Here is a 21282-nt window from a genome sequence, read left to right as displayed (position 1 = left end):
ACCTGTCCCCAGTACATTCTTGGATATGTTGGTGAAACAATCCTCCAGCATTTTGTGTAACACCTTCCACTGTATTTTTCAATGTACCTGTGATAAATAAATCTGAATCTGAATCTTATCCCTATAATTCCTATTATATTGGCATCTGTGTAATTTATCCAATGGAATAACTTAGGAAGCAGATAAAACCTCGTTAGATCCACCTATAGAGATAGTTGTGAATTGATTTTAATCGGAATGATGGAAAACCCTTATATTTGATGCAATTTCATCACATTAACTGTGGAAAAAAAAGTACAAAATAATAATTCAATTCCACAAGGATCAACGTCAAGTTTTTGTAACAATATTGAAAGATTTCTATTGGTTCACATGGTTGCTATGGTTCTGAAATCCATTAAGTAGATACTTCACTCATGACAATACATTAGGTGATTTTTTTTAAACTCCAGGGAAAAACTGACATAACTGATTTGTGTTTGCTTCACTTGAGCACGAGACAGTAAGAGTGGCAGAAAATCAAAAATGGGAACTGTTGATGACAGCCAAAATGGAATAAACACAAAACACATGGAAAGCTTATTAGATTAAATCTGAAAGTAAATTATCAGGAAAAACATTTACTGTGACCACTGCGTCCCAGAAAGGCACAAGTGGTGAATCATAAAACCAAAAGCAAACAGTGCATATGGTAGAAAATTAAAATAAAACCAGAAAACTTTGGAGTTTCAGCGGGCATGTCAGTATTTGTGGAGCAAAATGGAGTTAATGTTTCAGTTTAATGACCTTACACTAAACCATGAGATCCCAACATTTTTTAATGCCATGGACCCCTACCATTAACCAAGGGGTTGCCAGGACTGGAAGACGTGAGTTATAAGGAAAGATTGAATGGGTTAGGACTGTATTCCTTAGAATGAGATGATTAAGAGAAGGTTTGATAGCAGTATACAAAATTATGAGGGTATAGTTAGGGTTAATGCAATCAGTCTTTTTCTACTGAGTTTGGGTGGGACTACAACTAGAGGTCGTGAGTTTAGGAGAACATGAGGGGAAACTTCTTCACTCAGAGGGTCGTGAGAGTGTGGAAGGAGCTGCCAGTGCAAGTGGTACACGCAAGCTCAATTTCAACATTTATGAGAAGTTTGGATGGGTACATGGTTGGTAGGGATATGGACGGCTTTGGTCTCGGTGAAGGTGATGGGAGTAGACAGCTTACGTGGCTCAGCACAGACTAGAAGGCTGAAGGGCCTGTGTCTGTGCTGTACTTTTCTAAGATTCTATAGGTCTGTAGACCCCAGATTGGGAATCCCCGAACTAAACTGATGCTGATGAATGATCATCATTCATAGAACATAGAACAGTACAGTGCAGGAACAGCCCCTTTGGTTCGCAGTGTTGTGCCAAACCAATTAAATTATTAATCAAATGGCCAACTAAACTGATCCCCTCTGCCTACCTATCCTTCCATTTCCCTTCATCTTGGTTCGTCACACCATAGATTCCCAATGTTCACTGCACTCACATTTTTAAAACATGCACAGCAGTGAATAAACCTTTCTTCTGAGGGAACTTACTCTATTTCTGACAAAAACCACCTTATCATAAACCCTACAGCAGCAGATAAAAAAGCATAAACCATAAAGCCTCTTTTGCATAACAGACTATGCAAATAGAGACATTCACCCATAACCTAAATGTCACAAACTTTAGGCCTTATCTGGATTAAGCTGTTCGACAATCTGTCATATTTTATTAGACAAGTCGACATGTGTGTATTGGTCCAGATTATACAAAAATGGTTGCAGTAATTTTCTTCTGTCTGTGAAGGATAGATATCAAATGTATACTGTAATATGTTTCAGCTGATTTATATTGTTCACGTGCAGCAAGATACTCATATCTATTGTCTTACTCTGGCAGGATATGAGTTTGCCATCATAATTTTCCATGTAGGAATTATTAATTATCAACCGTGCAGCAAAAGGGAAAGAGTGTAGTTAAGAAAACTGACTTCCTTCTTGTGGATATCAGTAGTCACTATTAGCCAAAATCAGCACCTCATAATTCAGGCAAAAGTAGGTCATGCCTACTAACAGTACAATAACCTCACAGTCCTCTTCCCATTGTGCCCCATCGCCACTCCACTGGCCCAATTGGGGTGATATGGTAGCATAGCAGTCAGCATACTGCTCTACAGCGCCATCTGTAAGCTCAGCGTTCCATTGCTGCCGCTGTCTGTAAGGAGTTTGCATGTTCTCCTTGTGATTGCGTAGGTTTCCTCCCACATTCCAATGATGTACGAGTTAGGGTTAGCAAGTCATGGGCATGCTGTGATGGTGCCGGAAGTGTGGTGACTCTTGTGGGCTCCCCACCAGCACATCCCAGACTGTGTTGGTTGTTGATGCAAACAGCACATTTTACTGTATGTTTTGATGTTGCTAGGTATACATGAAAAATTAAACTAAACTTTTATCTTTAAATATGTTTAACACTTTAGGAGCTTTATGGAGAGATTTTAAACAAATAGATAGAAACTAGTAGGATTACAAACAAATCTAGTTTTGAATATTTAAAAAAAGGAAAGTTAATGATATTCTAAGTGAACTTCATTTTGGAGATCTCAATTAAGGATAAAAATATTCTCACCACTTTTATTTCCTCTATAAAGAAATATAATCTTTTAAAGAAGTGAATCAATATTTCTCTCTACCCTTTTAGCAATGTTGTATCTCCTGTGTCCTGAATATTGTATTATACTAATCTTCGCAGGATGAATTTTCCATAGTTCAATAAATCTAATGCCTATGTTTTGAAATAAATTGCCAATTTCAATCTGTAATCCCAGAGCACTGACGCATCTCCCTCACACATCTACTCTGTTCATGATTTCACTGCACATTTTATCACACTTATAATTGCATTTCCACAAGCCTTTAACAATTAATTGTACATCTGCTGGAGTTCATTATTGATTAGTTCTCTGTTCCCAGCAGATAAATGTGTTAGCTGATGGTGTATATTCTATGATTGCATTATCGGCCAACTTGGCAGCTAAGCTAAGCACTTTATCTTGATGTTGGAAGATGGAGATTTAAATGCCAATTGTCTTCAAAGCATATTGCCAGAATTGTAGGTATCTCCAGGTGCTGATTTTCTTGTTCTCATAGATTTTTTACATTTCCATCTCCTGTGTGGTTTTGGAGCTGTGGTCCTTGTTAATATTTATCATTGGGGTATTTCTATATAGAACTCAATGGCCTCCTGCTGTACTAGTCCACCACCCCTCCTGATGCTCTCACCATACTTACTGCTTGTCCCATGACCACATACAATTTGTCTGTAAATAATGTCGTAAATAATAATGAGTTGCTGGCTACGTGTCTACTCAATCACTAAGGTCATTTGTTTCTATCTTGTTTACAACCCAAATCTGTTTCTTAGACCATCTACAGCTGGTAACCTCATCCATGTTTTTGTTATTGCTCCTACTCCAGCCTCAAGCCAGTGCATGAGGGGAATGGAAGGATTGGAAAGGGGCTTCTTTTGTTGCTGTCGTTTTCTTCTGTTGTTGCTATTGCTACTGCTTGTATTGTTCTGCTGAACATTGTGAGCACGTTATGCTAGTGCCAAGATATCTGGCGTCACTTGCTGCCTGCCCCCAACATTTGTTTGGGTGTGTTGGTTGTTAATGCAAATGATGCATTTCACAGAATGTTTCAAAGTACATGTGATAAGTAAATCTGAAACTAAAAATGCTCTTCTGCCACCTTCCACTCTCACCTTCTTCCTCAGTTTTCGGATGTCTTATGTCTAGTCCAGTTCTAGATGAGGCTAATGAGGGGCCTTACAGACTCTGCCTCATGTGGGGTACATGGTGCTTGATGGGACAGTGGATGGCTAATTTCAGAGATGGTGCTCGACTTGTGCCTCGTGTTGAGCAACTGTGGGCTCCATTAAAGTACTCATGTTCTCGATGCAATCCTGACTGCTTCTTTAGTTTGAATCATTATACGACCACAAAACTCTGGGATAGAATCAGGCCATTCATGCTATCACGTCTGTCCTGCCACTTGATCATGGCATTTGGGACGGCACGCTAGCACAGTCTCTTTACAGCGCTAGTGATCACTGATGGGGTTCGATTCCCCCCCTTGTCTGTAAAGTGTTTGGAAGACCCCCTCCCCCAACCCTTGGTGACATGGGTTTCCTCTGGGTGTTCCGACTTCCACACTTCAAAAGATGTATGGATTAGGGTTAGTAAGCTGCGGGTCTGCTATGCTGGCACTGGAAGCGTGGCAACGCTTGCAGGCTGCCCACTGTAACGTGGAAGCAGGTTCACAGGTTTGGTGAGTGATACAGAAAACACTGGCCGCAAATACACATTTGTTTACCAACAGTAAAAAAATTCAGCTAAACATTTGTTTCCCCAAGCTACACAAACTACAGAATTAAATATTCAACAGATACTTAGCGAAAAGTGCACGTGAAGCACTCTTTCCCAATGGTCCTGCGACACCCGCTCTGGAGACAACAGAAGAGAAAGATCCTCCCGCACGTGCACATGTTTGAAAGCAAACACCAGAACTATGGTCCACAAGGCAACCAACAGGAAAGAGCTGCTACAGAAATCAAACAGACCAATCGACGGCCAACCCAGCGGAAGCGGGTTGTGATTGGCAAATAAGCCACAACCCCACATGACACGAGCACAATGCTGATTTGATTCGATGCAAACAATGCAGTTGATTGTATGTTTGACGTACATGTAACAAATAAGGCCAATCTTCATCTATGGTCTGGAAATTACCTTGAGTTGATGGGAATATTACAATATTTCAAGGAAGCCCTGAGAACATCAACAAATAGTTTTTCCAAACCACCTCAGAAACCCTTGCTTTTATGGAACCTGCATAATTTGGAAGTGATTAATGAGATGTGGCCTGCCTGTCGAAGTTGACTGACTGTAGTAATATGGTCAATGGTGGGTATGTTGGACAAGGAGAGGATGCAACTTGGGAGTGGATTTGGAGGTTTTGACAAGATAATGATGGTAGTACTTCGCCTGTGTTTATAGGTGCCTTTTGTAGGTAGTTTATTTCTCAGAAGAACTTGGCAGGATAGGGATCACCACTGCCAACAAGACCACAATCATTGCAGCAAGTTTGCAGTCTTGATTTCCAGATATTCTTTCCCTCGAGCTAAGGTGGATTCAGTGGTGAACTTCATCATGGGAATGGACTCACTAGAAAGGAGAAGAGGGCTGCACTTCCCAGAATCTTCTCTGGGGGACAGCGGTGGGGGAGATAGAGAGGAAAATTAGGGCTTAAAGTGCACAGTATTGTACAGCGGGCAGTGTTGGCGGGGGAGCTATGTTTTAGGCCACAATCTCTTGCACACTTTGTTGAAGAATGAGTCGACAGTGACTTGGAATACAGCCTACAAGTACATGCGCATTGTTTTGTGCTCATCTTCCTGACGAAACAGGATGTTCACTATAACAAGATGGTGCTCCAAGCATTTTATTAGGAGAATTCTGCTGGAGTTTGCTTTCCCTATTCCCTCCTTGCCCATCATTCTGTTTCTTTTAAAACATTCTATTTAATTCAGCTCATTTACACTAATCTACGCTAACTACAATTGTCACATTTTGTCCATAACCTTCTACATGGCTTGCCTATGGCTGTCTAAATTTAAGCAATTGTATCTGTCTTTACCATCTCCTCTGGCACCGAGTTTAGCTGTTGTTATTTTGTTTTGTTCTGTTGTTGTTGTTGCAGTTGGTGTTGTTTTATTGAACGTTGTGGGCATGCTATGATGTCCTAAAATGTGCACCCCCAGCACATCCTTGGGTGTGTTGGCTATTAATGTAAATAACACGTTTCAATGTACAGTACTATGCAAAAGTCTTGGGCACATGCAAAAAATTCTGTAAAGCAAAGATGCTTTCATAAATAATGAAATGAGAAGTTTCTAAATAGCAGAAAATTTACTACGAAGAGCAGTGAACAGTAATAAACTAAATCAAATCAACATTTGATCTAACTACCCCTTGCCTTTAAAATTGTACCAATTCTCTTAGGCACATCATTGTGCAGTTTTATAAGAAAATCGGCTGGTAGGTTGTTCCAAGCCTCCTGGAGAATTTGCCACAGTTCTTCTGCCGACCTTGGCTGTTCCGTTTGCTTCTGTCTCTCCAGGTAATCCCAGGCAGCCTCGATGATGTTGAGATCAGGGCTCTGTAGAAGCCATACTTTCTGAAACTACAGAAAAAATCTAGGGTGCCTAATACTTTTGCACAGTACTGTAAATCTTAACCTGAAAACGTTCTTCTTCCAGCTTCCACTCTCATCTTCTTCCTTAGGTAATTCCTTTGGACTTAGGGTGGCTTATATCCTCACTAGTTCTTCGTGACTGAAGAGGCCAACAAAGGACTTTGCAGACCCTGCCTTCAGTGGGACAGATGTTGCTTGATGGGGCAGTGGATAGCTAGTTTGAGAGATGGTGCTCCATTTCTGCCTTACGGTGAGCAACCAGACACTGTCGCCAAAAAAGTTCCTTAAAATCCCCTTTCAAACTTCTTCCCCTCACAAAGCTAGGCCTTTTTCATTATCCCTACCATAGGAATAAGATTCTGACTATAACATTGCTACCCATGTTATAACCTTATATATATCAGTTAGGTCACTCCCTCAGCCTCCTTTGTTCCAGGGAAAACAAGCCCAGCCTATCCAGTCCATCCCCATAATGAAAGTCCTCTAGGCAGCATCCTGATGAATCTACCTGACACTCTCTCCAACATTAACACATCCTCCCTGTAGTGTGGGAGCCCAAGGTGCACATAGTACTTCCATTGTGGTCTAGCCAGTGTTCTGTAAAGTTAGGACACAGAACATGGGACAGTGCAGCACAGGAACTGACCTAATGGACTGTTGTGTTTATCCAATTGAATTAGTGATCAAATGCACGACTAAACTAATCCCTGCTGCCTACACCATGCGTATTTCATTCCACTTTTTTGCACTTTTACAGTAGGTACCTATTTAAGAGCCTCTTGAATGCCTCCAAATATCTGACTTCATCACAACCTCAGGTACCCACTATTCTCTCTGTAAAAAAAAACTGCCCGCACATCCCCTCTGACCCATTCCAAGTGCCCCCTGCAGATCAACTCACTGCTTCCATTGTGATTGTTCTGCTCTGCCTAATGATCTGATCTGTATGAACAGCCAGGCTTTTCCCAGTATCTCGGTACACGTCACAATAGCAAACTGATTTCAACTTGACCCCCTCTCCTCAAGTGCATGCCCTTTAGGCATTTCATTTCTAGGTGAAAGATAATGGCCGTCTACGTATCTATCTCATAATCTTATAAACTTCTATCGGGTCCCCCTCAGCTTCCACTACTGCAGAGGAAACAATCCAGGTTTGTCCAACCTCTCCTTATAACACATGCCCTCTAATCCAGGCAGTGATTCAGGAACAGCTTCTTCCCTTCTGCCATCTGATTCCTAAATGGATATTGAACCCATGAACACTACCTCACTTTTTAAATATATATTATTTCTGGTTTTTTGCATGATTTTTAATCTATTCAATATATGTATACCGTAATTAATTTACTTATTTATCATTATTAGTTTCTTCTTCTATATTACGTATTGCATTGAACTGCTGCTGCTAAGTTAACAGATTTCATGACACATGCCGGTGACAATAAACCTGATTCTGATTCTGAAGTCCAGACCTCCTTCCTATAATGGAGCAACCAGAATTGTCAGCATTGCTCCAGATATGGCCTAACTATATTCTTCTCAAGCTGCAACAGAAATTCAAACCAAACATTGCAACTCTTATATTCTATGCTCTAACCTATGAAAGTAATGCTTTCTTCAGCACCCTGTCTACCTGTGTAATCACTTGCAGGGAACTATGAGCTTGGACCCCAAGCTCCATATTTTCATCAACAACCCTTAAAATTCAACCACTTCCCGTGTATATCCAATCTCTACTTGACATGCAAAAGCATTATCTCATACCTGGGGTTAAATTTCAGTTGCCATTTCTTCATCCAACTTTTCATCTGATTTATATCGTGCTATATGTAGTCTTAGACACCTTCCTTGCTATCCATAACACGGCATTTTTGTGTCAACTACAAGCTTACTAATCATACCTCCAACATTCACAACCAAGCTATTGATATATGCTCAGTGGCCACTTCATTAGCTACACCTGCTCACTAATGCAAATATCTAATCAGCCAATCATGTGGCAGCTGAATGCATAAAGACATACAGACATGGTTTTTAAAAAAAGATTCTGTTGTTGTTCAGACCAAACATCAGAATGGGGAAGGAATGTGATCTAAGTGACGGTGGAATGATTGTTGGTGGCAGACAGGATGGTTTGAGTATCTCAGAAGCTGCTGATCCTGGGATTTTCATGCACAACACTCTCTAGAGTTTAGAGAAGAAAATGTGAAAAACAAACAAAAAAAAAGTGAGCTGGAGTTCTTTGGGCAAAAAAAAGCCTTGTTAATGTTGTAGGTCAGAGGAAATTGACCAGATTGACAGAAGAACGACAGTAGTTGAACTAGCCACGAATTGCAACACTTCTGAACCCGCAGCACGTCGAATCTTGAAGTAGAAGATACTTACCAAGATTAACTCGGTGACCACTTCTTTGGGAATGGGGGTACCTAATAAAGTGGCCGCTGAGTGTATATCACAAACTGATCTCTACGGTATACTGTACCTCCATTCACAGACTTCTGATAAAGTTGTTGAACGTCAACTTACAGAATGTCATTTTTCAGTTTTCATTAAACCACTTTTGTGGATAAGAAAGGGAACATTAAAGGCACGAATTACAATCGAGGTCAGGGAAATTACGTTAGCATTTGGAAGGATTTGCTCTCTTTTGTGCGCCTCCAAACAAATGGAAAACAGGGACTGGCAGCGCCTGTTTTGAAAATTTAAAAAAAACCAATGCGTTACAACTTTAAGTGTAGGAGCACCGTCTTGGAAATGGATTTCTGGTCAAATCCCGATGGAAACGCCGATTTTATTCCACTGGATGCCCTCCTACCCGCCAAAGCAGAGTGCTGCCGAAACCCTGCATTTCTTTTGTGTTACAAATGATTTTTTTCAAATAATGCAAATTGTTAGACGAGGCACAAAGGGGCAGGATTGAAGCTTTTAATCAGTGCAGCGAAGACGGAACAGACAGATGCTCCCGAATTTGAATCTGAGCAAGCGCCGCTTTTGTATGTCTCCGGGTGATATATCTCGACGTGAGGTTGACGTCGCGGACAGCAGGGACACAGGCGTGCGGTCGGTGTGTATTTATTAGAGCTCTGGGGTGGACGTCAGGTCCGGAGCGCCCCGGATCGAGTGCAGTTTCACAGCGGAGGGAGGCTGGAAGCGCTTTAGCGCAATGACAAACGTGCAAAGGCCGCCCAGGAGCTGAACCGCGCTGGAACACATCCCCTCTTACCCCCTTCCAGAGAGACAGCGACAACAACTCGGGCCCAGGTTGAACGTCTAGTTCCTGCCATCCCCCCCCCCCCCCAATATTGATTTACATTTCCTGACCAAAACAAAATCTTAGTGGATTTTTATGCATTTTGCGAGATCTGGAGAGAACACGCAGCAAGAGGTTGGAAGAGCCGCAAAAAAGAGGGAGGAGAGAGAAAGGATTGTGTGTGTGTGTGTTTTTTTTGCCATTGTGCTGCAGTTGCGATTGCTAAAGGAGCGGTCATTTTACCGACCCCGAATTGATACTTAAAGTGCTTATTTTTAGAAAAAAAAATCACAAAATTGATATTCCGTTCGTGTTCGTAATCTTGGCACCTATTTATGGGATTCTAAAAATGACTTCATTCTGATGAGCTACACCAAGCAGCAAGCGGATTTTACTTCTTCGCGTCGACTGCTTTAGAAGCCTCCGGGAGGAAAAATAAATAGATTACAGCCGGTCGCTGCTGCAGCTCAGCCTGCCGAGAGATGGCTACCCTGCTTCGCAAAATCGGTCTGATCCGCTTGCACGACCGGGACACGGACGGGGCAAAGCACCAGGGCTCCCGCAAGGCGAGCAAGAAGAACGGCGGGAAGCAGTGTAACGCCCCGGGCAACGAGAGTATCCTGCTGCAGTCCGACCACCACCACCATTACCACAGCAGTAGCCACCACCAGCAGCCGCCGCACAACTCGAAGAGGTGCGAGCAGCCCCCTTCCAAGGACGGCGGCAAGGACAAACCGCAGCAGCAGAACGGCAGCAAGGTGCCCCCGGGCGGCGGCGGCGGAGGCGGCGGCGGCAGCAGCTCAGTCCCCGGGCAGCCCCCCAACAAGCAGCACTGCGCGCAGGTCCGCAGCCGCAGGCTCATGAAGGAGCTGCAGGATATCCGCAAGCTGACCGACCACTTCATCAGCGTGGAGCTGGTGGAGGACAACCTCTTCGAGTGGAACGTCAAGCTGCTGCAGGTGGACAAGGACTCGGCGCTGTGGCAGGACATGAAGGAGACCAGCACCGAGTGCATCTTGCTCAACCTCAACTTCCCCGACAACTTCCCCTTCTCGCCGCCCTTCATGAGGGTGCTAAGCCCCCGGCTGGAGAACGGCTACGTGCTGGACGGAGGCGCGATCTGCATGGAGCTGCTGACCCCACGAGGCTGGTCCAGCGCTTACACCGTGGAGGCGGTCATGAGGCAGTTCGCAGCCAGCCTGGTGAAGGGGCAGGTAAGCCTGGCACAGCATCAACATCTAGTCTCAGTCCGCAGAATTAACGCTGCCGGCGGTCCTTATCTCTGATGCTTTTTAGGCTAGTTCTCAAACCCAAACCCAAACTCTTAAGTCATCAGCAGTGACCATCTCGAAAGCAAAATGCCCCTGTTGCTGTAAATTTGAAATTAAGCATAAATTGTTAGCAGCGCCAGTGACATAGTGTACCGCTTTAACCATTTCAGGTCGATAACCTCTTGCCATTAAAAAAGAGAGAGTTTTGTAGGTACCAGCGCGCATTCTTTGATGAGCAGTGTAGAGACAGCAATAGCTTTAGTCTGGTTGTCTGAGGATGATTTGAACATTATCGGAACTGGTATATACGTCCAAAAAGTTCGCAATGGAAAAACACTAATAGAACAATTAATGAAATTTCGCTCTTGAATGAATGCATAATTTTATCGTAATTCACGAAATATATCAAAATCTAAGAATAAAATTACCCAAATGACTAGCTTTAACATCTGATATATAATAGAACCCGTGAGTTTTGGTTAATGAGATTTTGCTTTCCTCATAGACGTCTACAGGCTTTCGCGATATAGCTTTGGGACATTCTAACTAAATTTTCAGAGTGGTCTGAAATGAATTGTAATAAAAAGGATCTTTTTTTGTTGCAGATGAATCAGATGCCTTGTAATGTATTGGCAACTGGCGTTGACGGCAATAATACCCCCCCAAGTTATCACAAGGAGAATAGCTGTTACCAGTCAGTATGCGAAGTCAGCATTAGTTGGTTAGGTATCATCTTGAGGGCTTTGAGACAGCGGACCCCTCCCCCACTCTATTGGCTTTTCAAGCTAATGAGATAGCGAATCAAGTTACAGGCAATTTGATGTGCAGATACCATTTTGGAGAACTCATTAGCTGCTGTTGGAGTTCAAAAGCAAGTATCACTTTATCAGCACAACAATGAGATATTTAAAACTCCAAGCCTCATAATTCTGTTGGAAAAGCAGCTGGGTGATAGACTGCACAGAGCTTGCAGCTGGGTATGAGGTTCTTTGTAGAATGAGTTATTGATTGAGCCAGTGTTGGTTGGATGTTCTAATTCTGTCGATTTTCTTATTGCATATCTTTTGTTGATAAGGAAGGCAAAATATTTTACCACTCTATAACCACTGATGTGAATGGTAAGTAGCAATAATATACTAAGTCAAAGGATAGCAGAGTTTCCTAATATTATAATTTTCCCAGTTTTAAGAAAAGAACTGCATTGTTGGCTATTTGGAATTGCTGTACCAATTCTAGCAGCAGCCTAAAGAAGGTCCTCACCGGAGATGAAAGTTCAGTTTTGTGGGTGTGCGTTGCTTACTGTGCAAGTTGGCTACTGGGAGGATGGACTTGGGAGTAGTTCCTAAGGCTCTTCCAGATAGATGGAGCCTCAATTTAATATAATCAGGTTCTTGATTAGTGAGGACATCAAAGGGGAGAAGCAACAGAATAAATTGGCCATGATGAATTGGTAAAACAGGTTCAATGGGCCAAGTGGCCTAATTCTTATGGCCTTATTTAAAGAAAGGGAGATATTGGGATTTGTTAACTGAATTGGTTTAGTTGTAACATGCTCCATCCACTTTCCAGTATAATTATTACTGTACCAAATGGTCCTGTTGAATGTTTCTATTTGTTGGGTGTACAACAAAAACTATCTTAGTTTATTTGTACAAATGCAAAAAAGTGTTGACTTTTGAGTTTTTAACAAGAAAGCACTCAGCAATCACAGTATCCATGGAGGAGAAAATTGCGTTGATGTTTCAGCCTGAGTTGGTCTTTCATTGGACCTGGAGCCAGGCATTTGGTGAATCATTACCCACGACCATCACCCACCTGTCATAGACACAAGATATTCTGCAGATGCTGGAAATCCAGAGTAACATGCAAAAGCTGGAGGAATTCAGCAAGTCAGGCCACATCCATGAAAAGGAACAAACAGTCGATGATTTGGGCCAAGACCCTTCACCAGGTGATGAAGGATCCTGATAATGGGTCTCAACCTGAAACGTTGACAGTTTATTCCTTTCCATAGATGAGTTTCACCAGCATTTTCTATGTGTTACCATCATTCTATTATCGGGGGTTTTCTAGAATATTCTTTGCATATCTCTTTATTACACATTTTTTTCTCTGCATCTTAAGGTCTACTCATTTAATCTCTCCTGTCTATCCTATCAGGAATCTTCCCTTCTGTTCTTTCTCCTTATCCTTGCTTTCTTAGTCTCCACTTAAACCAGTTACATTTTTAACCCTTTCTACTTCCAATGATAGGCTATCAAACTGAATCCTTAACTTTTATCTTCTCTCCACAGCTCTTGATTGACCTGCTGAGTACTTTAAGTTTTTACATCAGCTCTCTGTGCCACCTGACTAAGTGAAGTATCCAAGTTAATGGCAAATGCATAGATTAAAATCTAACCATCTCCCTCCTTCCTGCTTCTACACAAACCATATGTAGTCTTCAGTAATTGTAAACTATTAAATACATTTTAATAAAATTCAATGATAACTGAAATATCGACCATTCTAAGTCTTGGCCTGAAGCATTGACTGTTTATAGATGCTGCTTGACCTGCTGAGTTACCAGCATTGTGCCTGGGTCTGTATGTCTGTGTTGCTCCAGTTCTCCATCTATTTATTTACCAGACCCAATTATTTCAGTGCTTTGGCAGTTGCACCCTAACTTCGTGTATACATCACCAGATCAGAGTTGCGAGTAGGCACATTCTAGAAATCTATTATTTTAAAAACTGCAGTGTAAACTCCTGATTTTTCTTTTTTGTTTTTGTTTGGTGTATCTTCGTCCGACACCCACCTTCCTCCATTCTACAGTTTTGTGCTTCCTGTGGCTAGCAGGGCATTTCTGTTGGTACCAATGACTACTGTCACTCAACTGATGAGACAGGAGTCCTGATGAAGAGCCTTCTTCCAAAACATCAACAATTTACTCTTTTCCATAGATGCTGCCTGGATCGTCTGAGCTCCTCCAGCATTTTGTGTGTGTTTCTCTGACACCAGAAGACATCCATTATGTGATGGGATAGGCACCATTGATCATATTTCACTCAAAGTACTATGTCACTCTTGTTTTAAGTATGTCCCATCTCTCAAGCTGGTGAGGAAATAATAGAGGTTAATGACTGTTATTCCCTTACATTGGATTGCTATGCATCATTGGTGACCTTGCTCAGTAATTTGGGGTCAGAAAGGTATGGTTTTAGGATATATTCTGGGGTTGATGAATAGAATACTATAAATCAGTAACAGCTCCCAGGCAGTAAGATGCCTGAGGGTGTTTCACAGTTAGATTGTCATACAGAAAGTGACACTAAGATGCCCAAAGAGATGTGAGAATTATTGACCAAATCCTTCATCAATGAATTTGGTCTTGATGAATTGAATCCCAAGAGGTCATGTACATGGAATTCCAACTAGGGAAACTTCCACCAAATTTTCGAAGGATATTCAGTGCATGGCAGGAGAGCTGGCCACCAAAGACTGAGTGATATAGACCCTTTCTCAGCACTCCCAACTTGCAACATCGACTGGCCATTTCCCTCCTTAGATGCTCCCTGACCCGTGGCGTTCCCCCAGCTCCTTTGTCTGTTGCTCCAGATTTCCAGCATTTGCAATCTCTTGTGTATCCACAGTCATGAATGTACATGGCAAAATCTTTCCACAGGTGATTTTCAATTATTTTGTTTCTGGTTTAAAGGCCTTTCATTTAATTTTATTGTGCTTTATTTTTCCTAGTGATAGATTACCATTTTGAGTCCATTGCTATTGCATTTTATTTTTATGCTTTCTTCTTGGAGTGCATTCTCTAATACAAGTGGATTAGGCAGGTGGAACTCCTGTTTGTGATCACTACCCCACATGGGAATTGCTTTGTTGTGCTATTGCTCTTCAGTTAGACGTGCTGAGGCACCCATCTGCTATTTTGATGATAATACTTGAAGAATGGCAAAATTTTCTTTTTGTACCTACTCAACATCTTATCTTCAATCCAAACCACTGGCTGTTTATCTTTTTAATCAGGTTGTGTGCTGCCACCAAATTCACCCACAATAAATTTGTTGGAAGTTGCAGATTTGTTCATTGATTTTTTGAGCTAACTGGCAGTGTAACAAACAATATTCCTTTTTAAATTTTAATCAATCAATACTTTGAAGCTTTGAAAAATAAGAAATATTTTTAGATTTATTTTTCTACATCGTAAGTAATGAAATATTCAAGGGAATTTCCTTTAGTATAATTGTAATAAGCTTTATTAAGATGTGTACAACTTAATCACAGAATTTTAATAATGAAAAATCAGGAACCAGTCATTTTCCTCATTAATTGACATCATTTCCTGCATAAATTCAAAATACATTTATTACCAAAGTACGTATATGTTAACATATACAACCTCACGTTTAATTATCTAGTGGGCATTTACAGGAAAATAAAGAAATACAAAAGTTTATGAAAAGCTGTACATAAGCAAAGATTGACAAACAACCAATGTGCAAAAGAAGACAAACTGTGAAAATTAAAAAATAAATAATATTGAGAACTTGATTTGTAGACTCTTTGAAGGTGAGTCTGTAGGCTATGTAATCAGTTCAGTGTTGTAGTCAGTGAACTTGTCCAAGATGGTTCAGAGATGTGATGGTTGAAGGAATTTTACTGTTCCTGAATTTGATGGTGTGATACTGCCCGATGGTGTGAGGGAAAAGAAAACATAGCCTGGATACTGGGGAAATAATTAAATATTTCAAATAGAAAAAAAGTAAAAAATCATAATTCTTTGGAGTGGCTCTTTAAAGGGGATTCTAGTTGTGAATTCCTGTTAGAGTTTTGATTAAATTTTTTTCACTCAAAAGTTTTTTCTGAGGTAGAAAAGTGAATGACTTGAATTCAGAATATTAAAAGTAACCCATTTATTTTTTGTAACAGAGAAGTGTAAAGAACACCGCTCTGAGAATATCACATTCAAATGATCAGATGTGAGGCAAGTGAAAAATGAAATGTGAAGTGTTTAAGGAGAACATGAATGGGAACTTCGTACAGACGGTGCCAGCAGAAGTGGTGGATCTGGGCTTGATTTCAACATTTAAGAGAAATTAGGATAGGTGTATGGATAGGAGGGTTATGGATAGCTATGGTCTGGGTGCAGTGTGTTAGAAGTGGTGGATCTGGGCTTGATTTCAACATTTAAGAGAAATTAGGATAGGTGTATGGATAGGAGGGTTATGGATAGCTATGGTCTGGGTGCAGTGTGTTAGAAGTGGTGGATCTGGGCTTGATTTCAACATTTAAGAGAAGTTAGGAAAGGTGTATGGATAGGAGGGTTATGGATGGCTATGGTCTGGGTGCAGTGTGTTAGAAGTGGTGGATCTGGGCTTGCTTTCAACATTTAAGAGAAATTAGGATAGGTGTATGGATAGGAGGGTTATGGATGGCTATGGTCTGGGTGCAGTGTGTTAGAAGTGGTGGATCTGGGCTTGCTTTCAACATTTAAGAGAAATTAGGATAGGTGTATGGATAGGAGGGTTATGGATGGCTATGGTCTGGGTGCAGTGTGTTAGAAGTGGTGGATCTGGGCTTGCTTTCAACATTTAAGAGAAATTAGGATAGATGTATGGATAGGAGGGTTATGGATGGCTATGGTCTGGTTGCAGTGTGTTAGAAGTGGTGGATCTGGGCTTGCTTTCAACATTTAAGAGAAATTAGGATAGGTGTATGGATAGGAGGGTTATGGATAGCTATGGTCTGGGTGCAGGTTGATGGGAGTAGGCATTTTAAAATGACTCTGCTCAGACTAGGTGGGCCAAAGGACCGGTTTATATGCTCTACTTTTCTACGATGATGACGCTAAGGAAATGATGACAAGATAGGTCAAAAGGACCTTTCTCCGTGCCTTAGTGCTATATGATTCTCTGAGTTGTAAAAGTTTGATTAAAAATAGTTGACAGTGTTTTCAGGGATGAAAGAGTGTTGCTGAAGCAAGATGTACCAACAGATAAGGGGTGCTGGACAAGCTTGCAAGAGAGGAAGGGAGAACTCTGCTGATGGATTTAAATAAGCTACAGAAAAAATGAGCGATTGAACTCCAGCATGAACAGATTAGATCAAATCGCTTGTTCCTTGTTGTATATCTTAAGCAATGTGTCCTTACAACCATGTAACAGAGAAGAAAGCACTTACAACAGGACCAGAGGGCAATAAATCAAAGTTACAGAAATGGTTCACTTTCTTGCTATCCGGACGGATTTACAATTGTAGTCCAGATTGCCGATCAATAGGTTTGCCTGCATCTGATGTAAGAGTTATTTACATGAAGGTAATTGTACAATATGATATGCTTAAAGAAACTCTGTTTTATTTTAGGAAGTTATATTAGATGTTTATCCTTATACTTTCACAGAAAATATATTTATCGTATAATATTATGGGAATATTGCAAGCATGATAAAGTTTAGATTAATTATAATCATTGGGAACTGTATAGCCTTGCATTAAAAGTCTCTTTTATTTTAGAAAAGTAAACAGGTGAGTTGATGGTTGAAAATTTGAATCATAGTTGATGTACTTTTTAAACTACTTGAAAATCCTTGCCACATTGAATGATTTCCTTCATAGAATTCAACAAAAGGAAGTAAGTCACAATTGCCAAGACAGTACAGAATGGTGTAATAGTGGAGAATTCACATAGCAAAGTAAATACATCCACTGATTGAGATTTCTAACTCTGAACTAAACTCTGTATTCCGCAGTTTATAGTAACTATTGTCAGTTTATGACTACTGTGTTTGTAATAGTTTTCTCAGTGCAAGGGTATTGTGTAAGAGTCACTTTCTGCATTGAGAGGGAAAGGGAAGGAAAGATGACTTATTAAAAGGTCACTTATTAAAATAGCTGAGTAGTAATGTGGCCAGTAGACCTATGGAAATCAGTAGCCCATTGAAATATTTGGACAAGTCAAATCATGATGTTGAGGTTTATTTTGTATTTCCCCTCTCGCTCTGTACAATTGGTAATGATGTTAGTAGTAATTACTTGTGGGTGGCATGGTAGCGTGGAGCTAGCGTAACGCTTTATGGCACCACCAGATTGCCGATCTTTTTTTTTAATGGATTCTCTTGGTTTAGTGTTTCGTGGCTGCCTGTAAGGAGACAAACCCCGAGGTAGTATAATTTATATATAACTTGATAATAAATGTACTTTGAATTTTGAACGTGCTTTTAGGTTTTTGTATCTTCTGCCCACTGTAGAGCGGAGAAGAGAGAAGGTCTGGTGGCTGGGGTCTTTGGTTATGCTGGCTGCTTTACGAGACAGCAAAAGTGTAGACAGAATCCATGGAGGGAGGGCTGGTTTCCGTGACGTGTTGAGCTGTGTGTAGTTTCTTGCAGTGGTGGGCAAAGCAGTTGCAATATCCAGCTGTGTCACTTGCTTTGCTGGCTGGCTTTCAGTATCTTAGCCTGACTTAAACCAGATCTAACCACTCACAGTATCAGCACCCTGCTGACTCGTTCTGTGTCTACAGTGTGGGCGCTGAAATCTTTAAATAAGCAGGCAGTCTGCCGTGGGTGTGAAAGCTGCATTGAAATTATTTGGCACGTCATGCTCCCCACGGGCTGTGATGTTTGATCTAAGCAGCTCATGCTGGCTATAGCAGAACCAGCAATGAGTACAGCAAAGGAAAGAACCAATATTTGATTAAACACACAAAAGCTGCAAGAGTAGAGAGATTCTTGCAAGGCAGAGAAAGGGTACCAGAGGCAGGTAGAAAGGTGGAAATGAGGTTATAGTCAGTTCAGGCATGAACATATTGAAAGCAACGCACACAAAATGCTGGAGGAACTCAGCAGGCCAGGCAGCATCTATGGAAAAGTGTAAACAGTCGACGTTTTGGGCTGAGGCCCTTCATTAGGACTGATGAATCCAGTATTTTGTTTGTACTGCTCTGGATTTCCAGCGTCTGCAGATTTTCTCATGTTTGTGATGAACTGATTGAATGCTTTATCAAGATGGCACTGAGCTGTGCTCTCCGGTGAGATTATGACTCAACCTTGTTGTTTTATTGAAGTTCACAGGGATAGTTTTGGGGACCGCGAGGGGAGCTAGAGGTCAAGATAGGGTTTAGGGACAGTGATGAGGGCAAGTTAGATTAGGGTTTACGGACAGGGATGTGGCAACTGGACATTGAAGCCCAGGGGCCGAAGCCTGGATCTGGAATGTGAGGGGCTTGTCTGCTGTTGCTTTGTTGCCCTTTGTGCTCTGTGTTGTTCTGCCAAGCATTGTGGCGTGCTGTGTTGACGCCAGAATGTGTGGCTGCACTTGCGGCCTGCCCCCAGCGCATCCCTAGGCTGTTAATGCAAACAACGCATTTCACTGTATGTTCGATGTCCGTTTGCAGTATGACTTGGGCGGCCATGTTCCTTGTGAGCATGATTGTTCTTGACAAATTTTTCTACAGAAGTGGTTTGCCATTGCCTCCTTCCTTCTAGGGAGTGCCTTTACAAGACGGGTAACCCCACCGGCCATTATCAATACTCTTCAGAGACTGACTGCCTGATGTCAGTGGTCACATAACCAGGACTTGTGAAATGCACCGGCTGCTCGTACGACCATCCACCACCTGCTCCCATGACTTCACGTGACCCTGATCGGGGGGCTCAGCAGGTGCTACACCGTGCCCAAGGGTGACCTGGGGGGAAGAAGTGCCTCCTTTGGTAGAGGCATATCTCCATCCCGCCACCCAATCTTCGATATACTTGTAATAAATCTGAATGGCGGAATGGACCTACGACCATGGCCCGCGTCTGCTCCCGATTTGTTGGTTTGCAGAATGTAGATTTTCGTGCCCAGCAGTGTTGTAGCAAGAAGCAATAACATTGCAGAATCTTAGAATAAAATCACTAATAAATAACAAGCAAAATACAAAGCAAGAAACCCTGTTTCTATGAAAGGTCAAATGAATGTATTGAATAGCTGCAACTTTCCAGAAGGATTTATTTATGCACATAATCAAATCTGCAGTGGGCAATGCAATCAAAACAAAGTTGTTGGCAAACTTTAAAGCCAATTTGAAGAAATGTATTGTGTATTAAACCTTTCTTTGAATGAATTGTTGGTAGTACCGCACACTGCAAATCCATACCTTGGCTGAAAGTGAAGTAATCCCTCAAATGAAAGCAGACAAGTTTTTATCCAAAATTATACCCAGTGGCTGCTTTATTAGGCACCTCCTGTACCCAGTAAAGTGGCTACTGAGTGAATGTAGCCCATCTACTTCAAAGTTCGACACGTACTTGGACAGCGCGGCATGGCAGCAGAGCGGTTAGGCAACCCAGGTTCAATTCCCGCTGCTGCCTGGAAGGAGTTTGTGACGGTGTGGGTTTCCTTTGAGTGCTCTGGTTTCCTCCCACAGTCCAAAGGTGTACAGTTTGATAGGTTGGTTAGTAGGGTAGGGTAGGGTAAATCGGGGGTTGTTAGGCGTGGCACAAAGGCCTATTCCATGCTGTATCTCAATAAAATAACACTGTGCATTCAGAGATGCTCTTCTACACACCACTGTTGTATCGCCTGGTTGTTTTTGTCACTGTCGCCTTCCTGTCAGGTTGAACTAGTCTGGGCTATTCTCCTCTGACCTCTCTCATTAATAAGGCAGATCTACCGCGCATTCCCCTCACTGCATGTTTTTTTTTGGTGTAAATTCTAGAGAAATGTGCTTGAAAAACCCAGATCAGTAGACCATCCTTTCTGCACCAACAAACCATTCCACGGTCAAAGTAATTTAGATCCCATTTCTTCCCCATTGTGACGTTTGGCCTGAACAATATCTGGTCTCTTGACTATGCCTGCGTGTTTTTGTGCATTGAGTTGCTGCCACGTTATTAGTTATTTGCATTAATGAGCAGGTGTACCTAATAAAGTGGCCACTGATTGTAAGCTTGCTATGCAGTTAAAGAGCTACAAGAGGCAAAATCCTTTTTGCTGGATCAAACCCAAAAGTAGGTATCCTGATATTCTTCAAGGAACGTGCCAGAAGCAGGGATAATATTACAGAGTCACGAGAGGAACTGCAGATGCTGGAAATCTGGAGCAACACACACAGAATGCTGGAGGAACTCAGCAGCAGGTCCGGCTGTATCTACCAAGGAAAGAAAAACCTCCACAGTCATTATTTTGGGCCAAGACTCTTCATCAGGACCAGAAAGGAGGAGGGGAGATAGCCAGTATAAAAAGGTGGTAGGGGAGGGGTACAGCAGGATTTGCCTGCTGGTGGGTGAGAGGGATGATGGGCAAGTGAGGGAAGCAGAGGGTCGGAATGCTGCAGGAGGCTGGGAGATGATAGGCAGAAGCGACAAAGGGCTGAAGAAGCTGGAATCTGATGGGAGGCGAAGGTGGAGCATAGAACAATGGGAAGGAATTGGGGAGGGGAACTGGAGGGAGGGGAAGAGGGTGTGATGGGACAAAGGGGAAAAAGGAACAGATGTGGGGTGGTTACTGAAAG

The 21282-nt window shown here is 41.9% G+C and overlaps 1 protein-coding gene across 1 annotated transcript in view; it reads left to right on the top strand.

The window, feature by feature from the left end:
- Positions 1-9187: 9187 nt before the first annotated feature.
- ube2ql1 (ubiquitin-conjugating enzyme E2Q family-like 1) overlaps positions 9188-21282 on the top strand; it is a 36800-nt gene continuing 24705 nt past the window's right edge. The window contains exon 1 of the mRNA XM_059945133.1: positions 9188-10739. Within this exon, the coding sequence (XP_059801116.1) occupies positions 10008-10739 (732 nt within the window). The 5' untranslated portion in view covers positions 9188-10007. The remainder of the gene's footprint in view (positions 10740-21282) is intronic.

Source organism: Hypanus sabinus, chromosome 20 (genome assembly GCF_030144855.1).
Source record: "Hypanus sabinus isolate sHypSab1 chromosome 20, sHypSab1.hap1, whole genome shotgun sequence".
Classification (NCBI taxonomy): Eukaryota; Metazoa; Chordata; class Chondrichthyes; order Myliobatiformes; family Dasyatidae; genus Hypanus; species Hypanus sabinus.
This window is presented reverse-complemented; position numbering and strand designations above follow the sequence as displayed.